At 44.9% G+C, this 17725-nt stretch overlaps 1 protein-coding gene across 1 annotated transcript in view; it reads left to right on the plus strand.

Annotated features, from left to right (window-relative positions):
* Positions 1–14595, plus strand: part of LOC115079421 (uncharacterized protein PFB0765w-like) — an 84314-nt gene extending 69719 nt beyond the window's left edge. Inside the window, exon 2 of the mRNA XM_029583003.1 lies at positions 12677–14595. Coding sequence (XP_029438863.1) covers positions 12925–14448 — 1524 coding nt within the window. The 5' untranslated portion in view covers positions 12677–12924 and the 3' untranslated portion in view covers positions 14449–14595. The remainder of the gene's footprint in view (positions 1–12676) is intronic.
* The last annotated feature ends 3130 nt before the right edge of the window (positions 14596–17725 follow it).

A 17725-nucleotide genomic window follows, 5' to 3' on the forward strand; every position in this document is an offset into this window, starting at 1 on the left:
AGTGTCTGGAGATCTGAAGATGGCAAAGCAATGTGACAAGGTGATAACTAAAGCCAGAAGAATGCCGGGCTGCATAGAGAGAGGAATAACCAGTAAGAATACAATACTCCAGGTGAGGCCTTGGTGAGGCCTCACCTGGAGTATTGTGTTCAGTTCTGGAGTCCGTATCTCAAAAGGGTCAGATGTGGGATGGACATGGTCCAGAGAAGAGCAACCAAAATGGTGAGGAGTCAGCACTGGAAGACTTATCAGGAGAGGCAGAAGGATCTGAATATGTACATCCTGGAGGAGAGGAGGTGCAGGGGAGATAGGATATAGACCTTCAGATACCTGAAAGGTTTTAATGATGCACATTCAACAACCTTTTCCATTGGAAAGAGTTGAGTAGAATTTGGGGTCACATAATGAAACTCCAGGGAGGACGACTCAGAACCAATGTCAGGAAATATTTCTTCACAGAGAGGGTGGTGAATGCCTGGAATGCCCTGCTGGAGGAGGTGGTGAAGATGGGAACAGTGAGGGAATTCAAAGGGGCACGGAATAAACACTGTGGATCCCTAAAGGCTGGAGGATGGAAATGAAGAAAAGAGCGCATGGGGGTAACTTGCTGGTGCGGCAGTTACTACCCTTAACCAATAATAAGCTTTCATACTGATGCAGCTCCATCATTGCTCTCTGCTTCAATGGTAGAGGGGGAAAGGGGAATTGGATTTGAACAGCAACCGAGGGCCCCGACTTTTACGGTCTGGGTAAACAAATAAGTATGGGGGTAACTTGCTGATGCAGTGGTTACTACCTATAACCAATAAGCCCGATACTTTGATGCAAGTCCAACATTGCTCTCTGCTTCAGTGGCAAGGCGTAACGGGGAATTGGATTCAAACAGCAACCAGCGAGGGCCCTGACTTTTATGGTGTGGGAAACTGATAAGCATGGGGGAAACCTACACGACACAGCAGATGCTACCATGAGCTTAAGGGGCAGATTGGATGGGCCATTTGGTCCTTTTCTGCCGTCATTTCTCTGTTTCCTTCCAGATGAGCTTGGTGAATTCTGTCATCCTTTTGGCCTCCACGAGGAGGCGGATGCATGCATCCAGAACCCTTTCTCTGAAGTAATGTTTCCTTATGTTGCTTCTCAGTCTAAGCCCCTTTCAACCTTATTGTGTGACCTCTTCCTTTCCACTAAAAAGATTTGCCCCTTCAAATCCTTTATACCTTTGAGGTATTTAAGTATCGCTAACCTGTGTCCCGCCTTTCTCCTCTGTGTTTAGCCCCATTTTATAGGGCTGTTGGTGCAGACCTTTATTTATTTTTATATACCGATATTCGATCTGAGATCACATCGGTTTATATTCAGGTACTGTAGGTATTTCTCTATCCCCAGAGGGCTTACAATCTAAGTTTGTACCTGAGGCAATGGAGGGTAAAGTGACCTTGACCTTTTAATGAACTTTCTCTGTCTGTCCTTTCGGAGGTATGGCCGCTTCCAGGTGAGGCCTCACCGACATCCTGCAGAGAGGCATCGGTGCCTTTTCCTTCCCCTTCTGATAACATCTCTCTCCGGTGCTAGTGTTCCCAAACGTTTCCTAGCCTGAGGCAGAGCTAGGCATAGGAAAGCTGCACCCTGTGTTTGTGATGAGAAATCCCATTCTGTGCCCAGGAGTTTCACGTGAGCAGTCGTCCTGCCCAGCCTGAAAAATCAAACTCACGCACTGTCAGGCACGGCACCGCTGGGAAGTCGCCCGCCACCATCGACCTGGTCAAATACCCTGCGTGGTGCAAAAGAAAGTGCCAGTTTGCAATTACTTTGACATCAGTGTGGAAAAGTAAATCTTCGCTGCTTGCACAGAACGGAGAAATGGTTATTTGTTAAGGGCTGTGGTTTGAATATGTGGCCTGGCCCACACTGCTCTCTACCACACTAAAGGCAGCATTTTGACCACAAGAGACATCACACCAGGCCATCAGCATGTCAGGGTTTCCTTCCTTGGCCTCACATATAAACCCTTTCAATTCTTTAGTCAAGGCGGTGACTCATCACCGGAGGCACTAATAGCATTTTCCCAGTGAAGATTTACTCTCCTTTTGATGTAGGCTGCTATCGCCCTAAGACTCACTGCGCCCGGACGTTTTCCGTGGCACTGTCTCCGACCCTATACCCCACGTTGGCCTGGAGCTGAGCTTGGATGCCAACAGCATCCCACTTCAGCATGCCTACAAGTTTAAAATGCAGTTTTCACACTCCCCACCGAGGGCCTGCAAGCTGAATTTCACAGGAAAACTTTCATCTGTCAATCCTGAAGTGGCTGGGGCCACATTGATTCTTTACCCCATGCCTGCCTCAGCCTCTGCCTTGGTACTACCCCTTTTATTTAAGGGGCTTTTTCTGCATCACCTCATAAGAACATGCCATGCTGGGTCAGACCAAGGGTCCATCAAGCCCAGCATCCTGTTTCCAACAGAGGCCAAACCAGGTCACAAGAACCTGTCAATAACCCAAACACTAAGAAGATCCCATGCTACTGATGCAATTAATAGCAGTGGCTATTCCCTAAGTAAATTTGATAAATAGCAGTTAATGGACTTCTCCTCCAAGAAATCCAATCCTTTTTTAAACCCAGCTACACCAACTGCACTAACCACATCCTCTGGCAACAAATTCCAGAGCTTTATTGTGCATTGAGTGAAAAAGAATTTTCACTTAAATGTGCTACTTGCTAACTTCATGGAATGCCCCCTCGTCCTTCTATTATTCAAAAGTGTAAATAACCGATTCACATCTACCCGTTCTAGACCTCTCATGATTTTAAACACCTCTATCATATCCCCCCTCAGCCATCTCTTCTCCAAGCTGAAGAGTCCTAACCTCTTTAGTCTTTCCTCATAGGGGCGCTGTTCCATCCCCTTTATCATTTTGGTAGCCCTTCTCTGTTCCTTCTCCATCGCAATTATATCTTTTTTGAGATGCGGCGACCAGAATTGTACACAGTATTCAAGGTGCGGTCTCACCATGGAGTGATACAGAGGCATTATGACATTTTCCGTTTTATTCACCATTAGCCTCAGTCTTCAGTGTAGCTCATAAGTTGTGAGATCTGTGCTGCCAGCCTTCCATGGTGCTCACTGACACGGAGGATCCTCTGGCAAGTTCCTTCCCTATCAGGAACAGGCAGTCAATCATAAACTGCAAATATCACTTGGAGGTTTGCTGCTCCAAAGGTGAATTTAATGCAAATAAGTTTCTTCCCTGGTAACAACTGCTCAGACAGCATCAACGGCTGCCACACAATTCCAGGGTCTTAATTTTTCCAGGGACTTCGAGTCGGACTTGACTTTCCCACAGACTGCTTTAGGTCCAGCTGTAGAGGATCACTATGGAGAGTTTCAGTGCCTCCCTCTTTCTTCCTTAAACTGCTCGCTCTGTGTGTATTAAAATCTAAATATATGTGCTACTCTGCCTCTACCAGACCGCACTGCCTGGGTTTCTTTCACTGAATTTATATCGTGGGTCCTTCCCGACGCAGTCCCATCGGCAAAATATGGCTGTGTTGGGGGACTATATTTCTTTTGAATATTCATGAATAAATCAGCTCTGCCAGCATACTGAAAATTCACCTCTTGGAATGAGTGATCTTTTCCCAAAATTGAACAGTCTTACCTTATCGTGTTCCTGTTACTGACATTTTATTTGTGATTACTTTACGTTCCATGTCTACATGTGAGGTCCGCCACCTTTGCATCAGGCAGGTAAGTTACCAAGCGATCCTCAGGCCCACCAGCCACCCAGCTATCTACATTCCTAATAATCAAAGCACCAACTGTGATGGCCAACCTAACCCTTCCCTCCTGGACATTAACCCCTGGAGACTGAGTGTAAGAGGAAAGTATGTCACCTGGACAGCAGGTCCTTGCTCCAAGATCACTTCCCACAATAATATACTATGCTATCTGACCAGGTGACCTTGTTCCTCTAAAGCAGCACAGGGGCTACTGGACTGGAATTGGGACTTGGCTAGTCCCTGAAGGTCTCTACTTACCTCTGTTTCCCTCAGCTCCTCCAGATCTGCTACTTAAGCCTCCAGCGATCAGACTTGGTCGCCGAGGGCTTGGAGCTCTTTGCACCAGTTGCACACATACAACCTCACCCACTGGTACACAATAATACATGCGACACTTTATTTATTTACTGCCTTTAGCAAATAAATTTAAACAAAAACAGTTTACAACATTGAGCATAAAAATAATAAATACTAAACTTTCATAAAGTGAAAGTAAAAATAAATATGTACATCAATAGGACTGGATATATGCAAAGGAACAAATTATGACTGTTGAGTTCCTAGTTAATTTAGGTTGCTATGGGAGTATGGATGTATAATTCAGAGTTATTTAAATTTATATGATATAATTACAGTGGTCCCTTGACTTACAAACTCAATTGGTTCCAGAGGGCAGGTTGTAACTCAAGTTGGTTGTAAGTCAAGACTATTTTTTCCATAGGAAATAATGGAAATACCCATAATGCATTCCAAACCTCCCAAAAGCACCCCTTATCTAACCATTTCTATAATAAAAAATGATTGTATAATGTCTGTAATTACCAGAAACACCACTACTGTCCTAGTGTACTCACCAAAAAGTTACAAAATGTGCCTAGCCTACCAGAAACAACAATTTCACCTCCTCCACCAGTTCCTTTATGATATCTGCATAAGGACTCTCTACCTGGGTAACATCAAGCTAGGTTGAGAGAACATTGCACAAATCTCATCTTTGGGCGAGTTTCCTCACTCCGAAGGTCATCAAATCTTCACAAGACTGCACTACTCTGTTTGTATGCCACACTCTGCATGTCAAAGTGGCCCCTAACCCCTACACTAATTCTTACACCTCACCTAGAGTAACTAGGTGGGCCTCATATAGGGGTATAAATACCTACCTAGTATGAGGGCATTATGGCGCTCTCCCCCCCGAATGGAAATATTTTGGTTGTAACTCGAGATCTGTTCATAACTCAAAACCAGAATTTTGGTCATTACTCGAACTTTGGTCATACCTCAAGACCGGGAAAGTTGGTCATAACCTGAGTTGGTCATAACTCGAACCGGTCGTAACTCGAGGGCCCACTGTAATGTTAATTTGGCAATGACCTGCAAGGAGACAAATAATCTAATTGAAGATGGCTAGGCCATTCCCTTGTTCTAGATAAATCGCAGATTGTTTTTTGCTGTGAAAATGTCTCTTGCCCTCTACATGGGATAAGAGTTTATAAACCAAATAATGAGCCTGGGGTAAGTAGGAGATGAGGTGGTTGAGGGGAAAGAAAGACACTAAAAGAAATTACCTACCTCCCTAGCCTTTTTTTTTTTTAATCAGACACATACACACTAAAAGAAATTACTTACCTTTCCTAGCTTTTAATCAAGACATACATAGACACTACAAGCTAATTTACCCTACAATTTTACCTCTCCCAAACTTTTAAGTCCCAAAATTATCCAGCATACAATACTTACCAACCCTTTTTGGCCACCAGCCAAATCTTCTCAGTACTCCCTCAGGATTGAGGGTTACTGAGCTCTTCCCCTGCAATATATCTTGTACTTCAAAGGCAAACTTGTACTAACAAACCCTTTTGATGATAGTTTGCTAGTCACCCTGTGCTGTTGTTCCTGTGTAACAACTTGATACCTACTCAAATCAATCACATTTCTCGCACACCTTTTCAAAGCAAGTGTGGTAGGTCCAGCGGTGAATGGCTGAATGGCTTGATAAGTCAGAGGAAACACCAAGTAGACTCTCACTGTGACTTCAGAGCGCTTTATTTACAGTGGATTTAACACAAATTGGCAGCTCGCCTTCACATCATGTGTTACAACAAAACAATATCACTCCACTTACTTCAGGTATGCACAGACCTTTAGTTACGGGAGGTCCTTGCAATCAGTAGCTCTCGCTCTCTCTCTGTTTCTCAGGGCCTCTTCCCCAAGCTCTCTCTGCCCTGCCAACTTAACCCCTGGCTAAAAGGATCTCCCCTGGACCAGAATACCTGGCAGTGCTGATTCTTAAGGAGGACCAGGCCAGCTACCTGTGACCGGTTCTTTAAGGTGGTTTGAGGGATTTTGTTATGGACTCCCTCACAGCAAATTACCAACCCTTTTCTGGATTTTATTTTCTAGTCAAGACATACAGACAGACACTAAAAGAAATTACATACCATCCTAGCCTTTCTTTTAAATCATGGCACACACACACTAACAGTAAAGGAAATTACCAGCCTCCTTAGCCTGTTTTTTTAATCAAAGAACTGTGTTCTTGTAGGACTGTTACTGCTGAGCCTTCACCTCCCGCCCTGCCTCTCTCTTGGTTGTATTGTCTGTTTTATTAAATATGAATGGTGTGCTGTAATCCGCTTTGATCACTTTTTTTTGGAAAATCGTAGAATATAAGATTATATAAATAAGTAGGTTATAATGGGGTGCTTTGAACTCACAAGCTAAAATGTTTAAAATAGAAAAACCTTCTCCTAGCCTGCCTCTCTCTTGGTTTACTGCCTGTGTTCTGCCATTGTTCCAGTCTAGCCTCCTCCTGAGCCCCTTTCATGGTGCCTCGGGGTGCTCTTCCCACTGTTTGTAAGGCTTTACTTCTCTCCCAGTGCCTTGGGCTGTTCATAGCTCTGTTGGGGCTACTTTTCCCCCTATTACTGTGCCTTGGGTTATTCATGCCACTTTTGGTGTCCGTTTGCCCCATTCTTGGTGTCTGGAAGTTCTGTTCCTGTGCAACTGATGTCTACCGGCAACTTTCTTTAAAATGGGATAGAAAACTCCAATGTTAGATATTAAAATAGGATGCATTGCTTCCCTCTTTGACTTTAATGGAGAATGAATGACAGAAATAAACAAATACAATTTTGGGGCCCAACAAACCAAAATAACAAAATATTTTTCTGCATGCATCCCTAGTACTCTCCGCTCCCACCACTAATCAAAGGAGCAGAGAATCTGTCAAAATGTTTCACCCATATCCCCTTTCAGAAATTCCGTGCCCCATCAATGATTGCCGGACAGTATATCTCTGTGCCACATCTCACCAATGGGGAAACACTGCCCTATGCATGCCACTATTCCACCGTGGGCTGATTCCATTGCCCTGCCACACTGTTTGGCCATCTTCAGATCATCAGATGCACTCACCCTCCCATCTAGGCGTTGCCAATAAGTCCATGTCATAATGGACTGAGCCAGTCCATGTCACAATGGACTGAGCCAGTCCTGCTTTATCTTACCGCCTGCATGGTGAGACAAGTGCTTTTCTTAAGGAAATCAAAACTACAGGTCCATGCATGCAGTAAAGTTCACTGAAATAGCCTGTCCCTTGGATATGCAAGTGTTAGCAACCCTATGTGCAATTTGATGGTTCTCATTACTTCAACCATCTTCCTTGAATTTTTTCTTCAAATGCTTTTTTCCAGTTTCTTTGATTGCGCTCAACACTTCAAAGAAGCATTTACTAAAATTACCTGATCCGATGTGGACAGTAACCAATCTACGGCCAGTATTAATACTGAGGGACTTAATTATTGGAGGAATCAGCTGGGGTAGGAAAGCAAATCAACCAAGGAGAATGCAGTTTGTGGGAATGTATAAGGATAGCAACCTAGGTGAGGACTAGTTTTGTGTCTGGTCCTTAGAAACCAGGAGGGGGACTGAGAGGTCAGGGAACATTTTGGCACAAGGACCGCAATGTCATAGTGTTGCAGAGCAGTACTAAAGCAGAAGAGACATGATAAATAAACCAAGACATTCAATTTTAAAAAGGCCCAACTATCCATTTCTGAGTGGCTTGCTGGCTAAGGTCAAGCCAAGAACTCGAAATTGCATTTATAGCCCTCCGTTTCACCAGACTCTGTTCTGGTGAAGGCAAGAACCCGAAATTGCATTTATAGCCCTCCGTTTCACCAGACTCTGTTCTGGTGAAGCCAAGAACCCGAAATTGCATTTATAGCCCTCCGTCTCATCAGATTCTGTTCTGGTGAAGCCATGAACCCGAAATTGCATTTATAGCCCTCCGTTTCACCAGACTCTGTTCTGGTGAAGCCAAGAACCCAAAATTGCATTTATAGCCCTCCGTCTCATCAGATTCTGTTCTGGTGAAGGCAAGAACCCAAAATTGCATTTATAGCCCTCCGTTTCACCAGACTCTGTTCTGGTGAAGCCAAGAACCCGAAATTGCATTTATAGCCCTCCATTTCACCAGACTCTGTTCTGGTGAAGCCAAGAACCCGAAATTGCATTTATAGCCCTCCGTCTCATCAGATTCTGTTCTGGTGAAGGCAAGAACCCAAAATTGCATTTATAGCCCTCCGTCTCATCAGATTCTGTTCTGGTGAAGGCAAGAACCCAAAATTGCATTTATAGCCCTCCGTTTCACCAGACTCTGTTCTGGTGAAGCCAAGAACCCGAAATTGCATTTATAGCCCTCCGTCTCATCAGATTCTGTTCTGGTGAAGGCAAGAACCCGAAATTGCATTTATAGCCCTCCGTTTTACCAGACTCTGTTCTGGTGAAGCCAAGAACCCAAAATTGCATTTATAGCCCTCCGTCTCATCAGACTCTGTTCTGGTGAAGCCAAGAACCCGAAATTGCATTTATAGCCCTCCATTTCACCAGACTCTGTTCTGGTGAAGCCAAGAACCCAAAATTGCATTTATAGCCCTCCGTCTCATCAGATTCTGTTCTGGTGAAGGCAAGAACCCAAAATTGCATTTATAGCCCTCCGTTTCACCAGACTCTGTTCTGGTGAAGCCAAGAACCCGAAATTGCATTTATAGCCCTCCATTTCACCAGACTCTGTTCTGGTGAAGCCAAGAACCCGAAATTGCATTTATAGCCCTCCGTCTCATCAGATTCTGTTCTGGTGAAGGCAAGAACCCAAAATTGCATTTATAGCCCTCCGTCTCATCAGATTCTGTTCTGGTGAAGGCAAGAACCCAAAATTGCATTTATAGCCCTCCGTTTCACCAGACTCTGTTCTGGTGAAGCCAAGAACCCGAAATTGCATTTATAGCCCTCCGTCTCATCAGATTCTGTTCTGGTGAAGGCAAGAACCCGAAATTGCATTTATAGCCCTCCGTTTTACCAGACTCTGTTCTGGTGAAGCCAAGAACCCAAAATTGCATTTATAGCCCTCCGTCTCATCAGACTCTGTTCTGGTGAAGCCAAGAACCCGAAATTGCATTTATAGCCCTCCGTTTTACCAGACTCTGTTCTGGTGAAGCCAAGAACCCGAAATTGCATTTATAGCCCTCCGTTTCACCAGACTCTGTTCTGGTGAAGCCAAGAACCCGAAATTGCATTTATAGCCCTCCGTCTCATCAGACTCTGTTCTGGTGAAGCCAAGAACCCGAAATTGCATTTATAGCCCTCCGTTTCACCAGACTCTGTTCTGGTGAAGCCAAGAACCCGAAATTGCATTTATAGCCCTCCGTCTCATCAGACTCTGTTCTGGTGAAGCCAAGAACCCGAAATTGCATTTATAGCCCTCCGTTTTACCAGACTCTGTTCTGGTGAAGCCAAGAACCCGAAATTGCATTTATAGCCCTCCGTCTCATCAGATTCTGTTCTGGTGAAGCCATGAACCCGAAATTGCATTTATAGCCCTCCGTTTCACCAGACTCTGTTCTGGTGAAGCCAAGAACCCGAAATTGCATTTATAGCCCTCCGTTTTACCAGACTCTGTTCTGGTGAAGCCAAGAACCCGAAATTGCATTTATAGCCCTCCGTTTCACCAGACTCTGTTCTGGTGAAGCCAAGAACCCGAAATTGCATTTATAGCCCTCCGTTTTACCAGACTCTGTTCTGGTGAAGCCAAGAACCCGAAATTGCATTTATAGCCCTCCGTTTCACCAGACTCTGTTCTGGTGAAGCCAAGAACCCGAAATTGCATTTATAGCCCTCCGTCTCATCAGACTCTGTTCTGGTGAAGCCAAGAACCCGAAATTGCATTTATAGCCCTCCGTTTTACCAGACTCTGTTCTGGTGAAGCCAAGAACCCGAAATTGCATTTATAGCCCTCCGTTTCACCAGACTCTGTTCTGGTGAAGCCAAGAACCCGAAATTGCATTTATAGCCCTCCGTCTCATCAGACTCTGTTCTGGTGAAGCCAAGAACCCGAAATTGCATATATAGCCCTCCGTTTTACCAGACTCTGTTCTGGTGAAGCCAAGAACCCGAAATTGCATTTATAGCCCTCCGTCTCATCAGATTCTGTTCTGGTGAAGCCATGAACCCGAAATTGCATTTATAGCCCTCCGTTTCACCAGACTCTGTTCTGGTGAAGCCAAGAACCCGAAATTGCATTTATAGCCCTCCGTTTCACCAGACTCTGTTCTGGTGAAGCCAAGAACCCGAAATTGCATTTATAGCCCTCCGTTTCACCAGACTCTGTTCTGGTGAAGCCAAGAACCCGAAATTGCATTTATAGCCCTCCGTTTTACCAGACTCTGTTCTGGTGAAGCCAAGAAACCGAAATTGCATTTATAGCCCTCCGTTTTACCAGACTCTGTTCTGGTGAAGCCAAGAACCCGAAATTGCATTTATAGCCCTCCGTTTTACCAGACTCTGTTCTGGTGAAGCCAAGAACCCGAAATTGCATTTATAGCCCTCCGTTTTACCAGACTCTGTTCTGGTGAAGCCAAGAACCCGAAATTGTATTAATAGTTCTCCATTTTACCAGAATCTGTTCTGTCTTTCCCAAATTTATTGGAAAAGACACCAGAGAGAAACGGGAGGACTTAAAAAGATTTTGCACGTTTGTGAAGAGGTGAGCAGGCCCACAGGACACAAATGTCAGAACCAAAACAGTAAATATGTTTTCAAACGCCTTGCACCATTGCAGATTATGGGGGCACTTTGAATGAGCATTTAAAGGGACAATTTGAAAGGGCTGGGGCCCGCACAGCCCCCTTTGCAAACGAGGTGCGAGACCATCCTGCGTCGCACCTGCTGCTTTCCCCAACTCAAACCCCCCCACCCCCCGCAGCTCTTTGGAAAGCGGTGATGACAACCGTGGGAACGTTTTTACTGTCCTGGAGAACGCCCTACCTGGCTACCTACCTCATTACCCGGGTGTCTTCAGGAATACCGCCCCCCCCCCCCCCGGACTCAGCTACAGAGACAAGTAAAATGGGGGAAGCAATGAAGTAAAAAGAGGGTAAGGAAGAGAGAAACGTTTACACTAGAAAGGGCAAAGTGTGTAAGGCAGGTGATGGGAGGACAATCTGAAATTAGCCACGGGGCCTATGTAATTACCTGAAATTCAGCACGCAGCTTCTTAACTCCCACGGCACCAAGCATAAAATGAGGATGAAGATTGTCCTCAGGTTTCAACCCTGGGGGGGACGGCTGATGGATAACTGAGTTCGTCCACCAGGAAGAGGGAGCCAAGACTTAGCCCAGACACAAGCCCGAGCTGAGGGAAGAGGGTATGTGAGAGGATCCATAAGAAACTCCTTCCAACCCCCTTAAAGGTCTGGTCACAGGTAGCTGGCCTGGTCCTCCTTAAGGATCAGCACTGCAAGGGATTCTGGTCCAGGGAGTGCCCCCAGGCTTAGTGCACCGAAAAATGGGATTTATGCACATAAAATACCGACAGCGGAACTCCGGCTTCCGATGGTAGACTAACACTAGCCCTGGGAACATTAGTCTCCACCTCAGACCAGGAGTAACACTTCTGGCACTAAGAAAAGACGAGATAAGCCAGAGGGGGGGAGAGTAATAGTAGCAATTAGGAAATGCCTTCATCTGCATGGGATTTCGGGGTGAGGGCGCTGAATCGGAAGGAAAGCTTGCACACAGCTGCGGGTAAATCTTTGCGCACCTTCTTACATCGGGCCCCGTGAAAGAAATCTTGCTAAAGGCTGCAAGCCCCAGCCCAGAAGGCTCCTTAAGCAACATTATGAATGAGGAGAGGGGGGATTCTGCTGGTCACATCGTGGCTGCCGCGGGAAACAAACTTACTGGGCAGAGCCGCACAGCTGAAGTCCAAAGCAACTTTTTTTTGCTTCCTTATTTATTGTGAACCACTTGGGGAAGAAAACCTAATAATGGGAAACAAACCCAGAAGGCATGAGCTTTCCGCAAGCCAGAATTGGGGAAAGGAAGAGCAGGAGTGGGTGCCATCTGTCTAGGTCTGCTGGGGGAAATGGTCAGAATGGATCCTCGTATTTTGGGACTCCACTGCGGTCGGGCATGTTCCTAAGGACTGCTCTCCCCAGAGTCCTTTAGAGGAAAGTTGGATTTGCTGGAGCTTGCGAGAAATTCTTTGAGGTAACCCCCATCATAAATCCTATTGTGCCATGGCAGCCCTTAGCATGACTTCTGCTGGGAATACACGGGGCCCCCAGCCATGTCCAGCACGCATTAGTGGTTAGTATGGTAAAGTGTTACTACTCTGTGCTTCCATAATATTCTTACCAGGGGTTTTACATGTGCTTTTATTGAATTATTAAATTTATTAGAATTTAATCCAAATGACTATAAATTGCCCTATAAAAGTCATCCATATGAATAGATTTCTTACCGTATCATGAAATTAATTCATGGAAAATTACTTAGTAATGACAAATTGAAAAGAAATCTATAAATGTACATTCATGTGTTCTCTGTACTTACCAGTGGTCATTGGAAACCTGGAGAAAGAGCGATATCAGCAACACAGTGAGTGATAACAGCTCAGGAACCTGGAAACCACACTTAGGGGACTGCATGATCCCTCAGGAACGTGGCAATAACACTCAAGAGCGTGATAACAACCTGGGAACAAGCATTAGCATCTTGCGAGCCAGGATACAGCACATCGGAGTTAGGGATCTCATCAGACCGGGATCCTGGAACGAACACGGCTAATCGAACCATGCTGCCAGATGGAGATCCTGGAGCAAGCACAGCCAAATGAGCCGTGCTGCCAGTTGGTAGCCCTGGAGCAAGGACGGCCAAGTGAGCCATGCTGCCAGATGGAAGTCCTGAAGCCGGAAGAGAAATGCAAGTGCTACCAGCAGGTGGAGAGAGATGATGACGACGATGTCAATGATGAACAGGCCACAATGTACCAGGATCTGGAGCATCAGGAACTTGCGAAGCAACTTGAACAGTACTGTCATCTGGAGAACTTGGAGAAAGCAGAGCATAAGAGGAGGTACCAATGGTTAGAAAATGTGGAGAAAGCAAAACAGTATGAGCAGTACCAACAGATAGAGAACCAGGACTTAGCCAAGAGAAATGAATGGTACCGGGAAAAGGAGAACCTTGAGAAAACCCAGCAAAACAAGCGATACCAGCAGGTGGAGAGCCAAGAAAAAGCACAGCAAAATGAAAGATACCAGGATCTAGAGAAGATGGACTCATCACGAAGATGCAAACAGTACTGCCAGCTGCACAACATGGAGTCGGCAAAGATATGCGAGAAGTACTGCCAGCTGCACAACATGGAGTCGGCAAAGATGTGCGAGAAGTACCGGCAGCTGCACAATAAGGAATCAGCAAAGATGAGCGAGCAGTACCGACAGTTGGAGAATATGGAGACGGGAAAGGTGAGAGAACTTTACAAGCATCTGGACAATAAGGACTCAACCAAAAGGTGTGAGGAGTATCAACAGCTGGCAAATATGGAGTCAAGAAAGGTGAGGGACCATTACAGGCATCTGGACAATACTGACTTAGTAAAGAGGGGTGAGGAATACCGGCAGGTGGAGAATATGGAGCTAGGAAAGATGAAAGATATATATCAAGAGGTGAACGACAGAGAAACAGCAAACAGGAGGGAGCACTACCAGCAGGCGCAGAAGATGGAGTCCGCAAAGAGGAATCAGAAATACTGGCAACTGGAGAATTCAGAGTCAGGAAAAACAAATGAGCACTACAGGCAGCTGGACAGAGAGAAGACAGGAAGGAGGCGAGAGCAATTCCAGGAACTGGACAACCAAGAGGTAGTACGGCGGTGTGAACAGTACCGACAGGTGGAGAACATGGAATCGGGGAAACTGAAGGAGCTTTACAGGCAGCTGGAGAAGATGGAGTCGGGGAAGATAAACGATAAATACAGGCAGCTGGAGAAGATAGAGTCGGGGAAGAGGAGAGAGCAGTACCAGCAGGTGGACAGCCAAGAGGCAGTGAAAAGGAATGAGCTCTACCAGCAGGTGGACAGCAAGGAGGCCGCAAAGAGGTGCGAGAAATACTGGCAAGTGGAGTGTTCAGAGAAAGCTCATCAAAATCAGTATTACAAGCAGCTCGAGAGCCTGGAAAAGGAGAAGAGGAACAAGTGCTACCAACAGCTGGAGAACATGGAGAGGCAAGATCGTGAGGACCGATACCAGAAGCTGGAGAACCACAGGAAAGCTTGGAGAGGGCCAGGCAGAATTAATTGTATAGAGTGCCGGAGAACCTGGTAACGAGGGAGTAAGGGAAGCAACAGCAACCTTGGAAAAGCCAGCAGCTCCTGTAGGACAGCAGGAAATGCTAGTGATGTCAGAATCAAACAAAACCAGAAATGTCAAATTGATTGTTCAGAATAGGAATAAAGCAATGATTAAGCAATGCCCTCAAGAAAAGAGTCATTCAGTTTTGAGTGGTGAAGCTTTGGTAGAGTGTGGAAAATAAATAGGTATACAATAAAAGCATTCAAATGAATAGCATGCGCAAAACCAGAACATGCCACAATATACGAACCAGCACAGAACTGGGCACTGGAGGGCATGGGCTTTGTTAAAAAGAGGGGAAGGGAAAAACCTAATTGCATTAAAGTTTATAAAGTACCAGGTCCAGATGGCATTTATCCTAGGGCTTGTAATCATTTCAGTAAAGTCCTTGCAAGACACCTACAAGAACACTTTCATTGCAGGCAAGATCTCAGCAGACTGTTACAATGGTTTATAAGAAGGTCACTAAAACCAAACTGGAGAATCACAAGAGCAGTAATCTTGATTTCCATGCCAGGAAAGATAATAGATGTCATTATTAAAGAACAGCTTAAATATCCTGCCTTATTCTTCTGTTGGTAACTCTCCATTGTTGCTCATTGTTGCGTTCTGGTAGCCATCACTCACAGTTATCATGATTTTTTTTCTTTTTATGTTATTATTACACAATCTTGCCATGGCAGCAATAATCCTAACACATATAAACCAACCTCCAGTTATTAAATTGCGCTTCAAATTCCTTTTATCTAATACTCACACAATGATCACTGTCAAGGAAACTTCCCTATACATTTGACCTCATAATAGGCTCCTAACAGCATGCGTCTGCCTTCTTAGCCTTATTTATAATCACAGGTCTAGTCTTGGTTTTTTCAAAAATGTTTCTTTTGCACATAAAACATTAGTACTTATCTTTATCTTGAAGTGTTCATTCAGTTAACCCCATATATAATCATGATAACCGAACATGCGTCTGTGTTTCAATACTCAGGATCTGCATCAGGGGGATGTTTCCATCATGTTTAAATCAGATTTTCAAATGATTTGATCAAACCAGCATTACTACCTAACTTGGGCCTGGATTTATCAAAATGCAGTAAATATCGCATGCAATAGGAAAAGGGGTATGTTTTATTGTAATAGCCTGTTTATCACAAAGTGCACTATTTTACCATTACCGAAGAGTGAGATACACTGGGGGGAGGAGAGAGAGAGCGAGCACCTAGTTATAAGGGCCTTATAGTAGTTAGGTATATATACCTCTATATGAGGCCCACCTAATAACTCGAGGTGAGGTTTAGGTAGTAGTGTATGGCTTAGGGGCCACTTTGATATTCAGAGTGAGATGTACAAACAGAACAGTACACTCTTGTGAAGATTTGATGTCCTTCGGAGCGAGGAAATTCACCCAAAGATGAGATTTGTACAATGTTTTCTCAACCTAGCTTGATGGACTCTCTATCTGGGTAACATCAGCCCACTTGGCCAGAAATCCCGCCCCAATCTCCTCCCCTTTTCCAAATTTGCATCTCACCATGCATTATGTTGCTGTTCGCATGCGCAAACGCCTTAATGCATGCGAAAACGCCATAAAGCACTTTGATAAATGACCCCCTTGGTGCCAAAAATGGACCGGGTTCATCGAAAATTTGATTTAAACATGACGGAAACATCCCCCTGAAGCAGATCTTGAGTATCAAAACACAGACCGGAGGTTGGTTTGTGTGTGTATCTATGTCCCTTGGTTTTAACATCCCACTCAACTAGACGCAATAATCCTAAACCAAGAATTAAGAAGCAATGACTCCCTTCAGAGCCTGGTAGAAGAGCGTTGTAAACAGACCTGAAAGTACTGCTACATACAGTGCCACAGCCAGAGAGTCCCTAGCCCTAACCAGCATGAGGAGCAGGAGCAGGATTTAAAATCAAACCCAGGTCACCAGCACATCAGCATGCAACTCTATTGCTGGGCCATCAGACCAACCCCAGATTAAATGCTATATCTGAAAGGTCAAGGGAAGGAAACAATGGTCAACATGAGTTCAGGGCAATAGCTTTTGGCCAACAAACCAGTGTCTACAGAATGTGAGCATTGATCTTCATACAGAATTAAGTTAGATATAAATTATTTGAACTTTACTAAGGCTTTGTCATAGTATCACACAAAGTGCTGCCGTTCAAGGTGAGCTAAATAAAAGAAAATTATTCCTTTCCTGCTAATTTTCGTTCCTGTAATACCATGGATCATTCCAGACGGTGGGTTATGTTCCCTGTCCAGCAGATGGAGTCAGAACACAAAATTCCCAGGGGAGGACCCATATAACCACGCCTCCCCTGTAACAGCTCTCAGTAACTAGACTAACAAAGCCCAAAAGAGAGACTAAAAACAGAGGGATCAAATAATCAAAGAAGGAATTGAAATAACCGCTGTCCAAATAAACAGCAACTAAATTCTGAACAGTGAACTTGCAAACAGCAGTGCATGAACAAAAAAGATGCGCAGTATTCGAAATACAGAGTAAAAGATTGTTAAGACAGGTAGGCAGGGATGTCCCACAAGCAAACCCCCAAACCAAGGGAGGGTGTCTGGAATGATCCATGGTATTACAGGAACGAAAATTAGCAGATAAGGAATAATTTTCTTTCCCCTCTACATACCAGGATCATTCCAGACGTTGGGATGTACCAAAGCTTTCCCATCACGGGTGGGCCGCAGACAGCCCTGCTCGTATTTATTTATTTATTTATTTATTTAAAGCTTTTCTATACCGACTTTCATGATACAGATCAAATCAAATCGGTTTACAGGGAACAAAAGCATTATAACGTTAACCATAACCAGAAGGAGCGGAAAGTTACAATAAAACAGGGGGATGTAACTGGGAGGTGATAAGCAGAGGGGGAAAGAAAAACTCAATAACTAATTACAACTAAAGAGATGGCAGGTACTAGAGCCTATTACCTTGTCTCCAAGCTGACCGCCCGACGGAGCACCGACGTCCAGGCGATAATGTCTTGCAAAAGTATGGATCGACTTCCAGGTGGCCGCCCTACAAATCTCCTGAGTGGAGACGGAGGAGCTCTCCGCCCAAGATGTCGCCTGGGCTTGAAGAGAATGAGCCTTGACAACCAGCGGAGGGGACTTACCTACGCCAAGGTACGCTGCTATGATCGCTCCCTTCAACCACCGCGCTTTAGATTGTTTGGAGGCCATGCAACCCTTCCGGGGTCCGGACCAGAGGATAAACAG

Source organism: Rhinatrema bivittatum, chromosome 1, assembly GCF_901001135.1.
Source record: "Rhinatrema bivittatum chromosome 1, aRhiBiv1.1, whole genome shotgun sequence".
Classification (NCBI taxonomy): Eukaryota; Metazoa; Chordata; class Amphibia; order Gymnophiona; family Rhinatrematidae; genus Rhinatrema; species Rhinatrema bivittatum.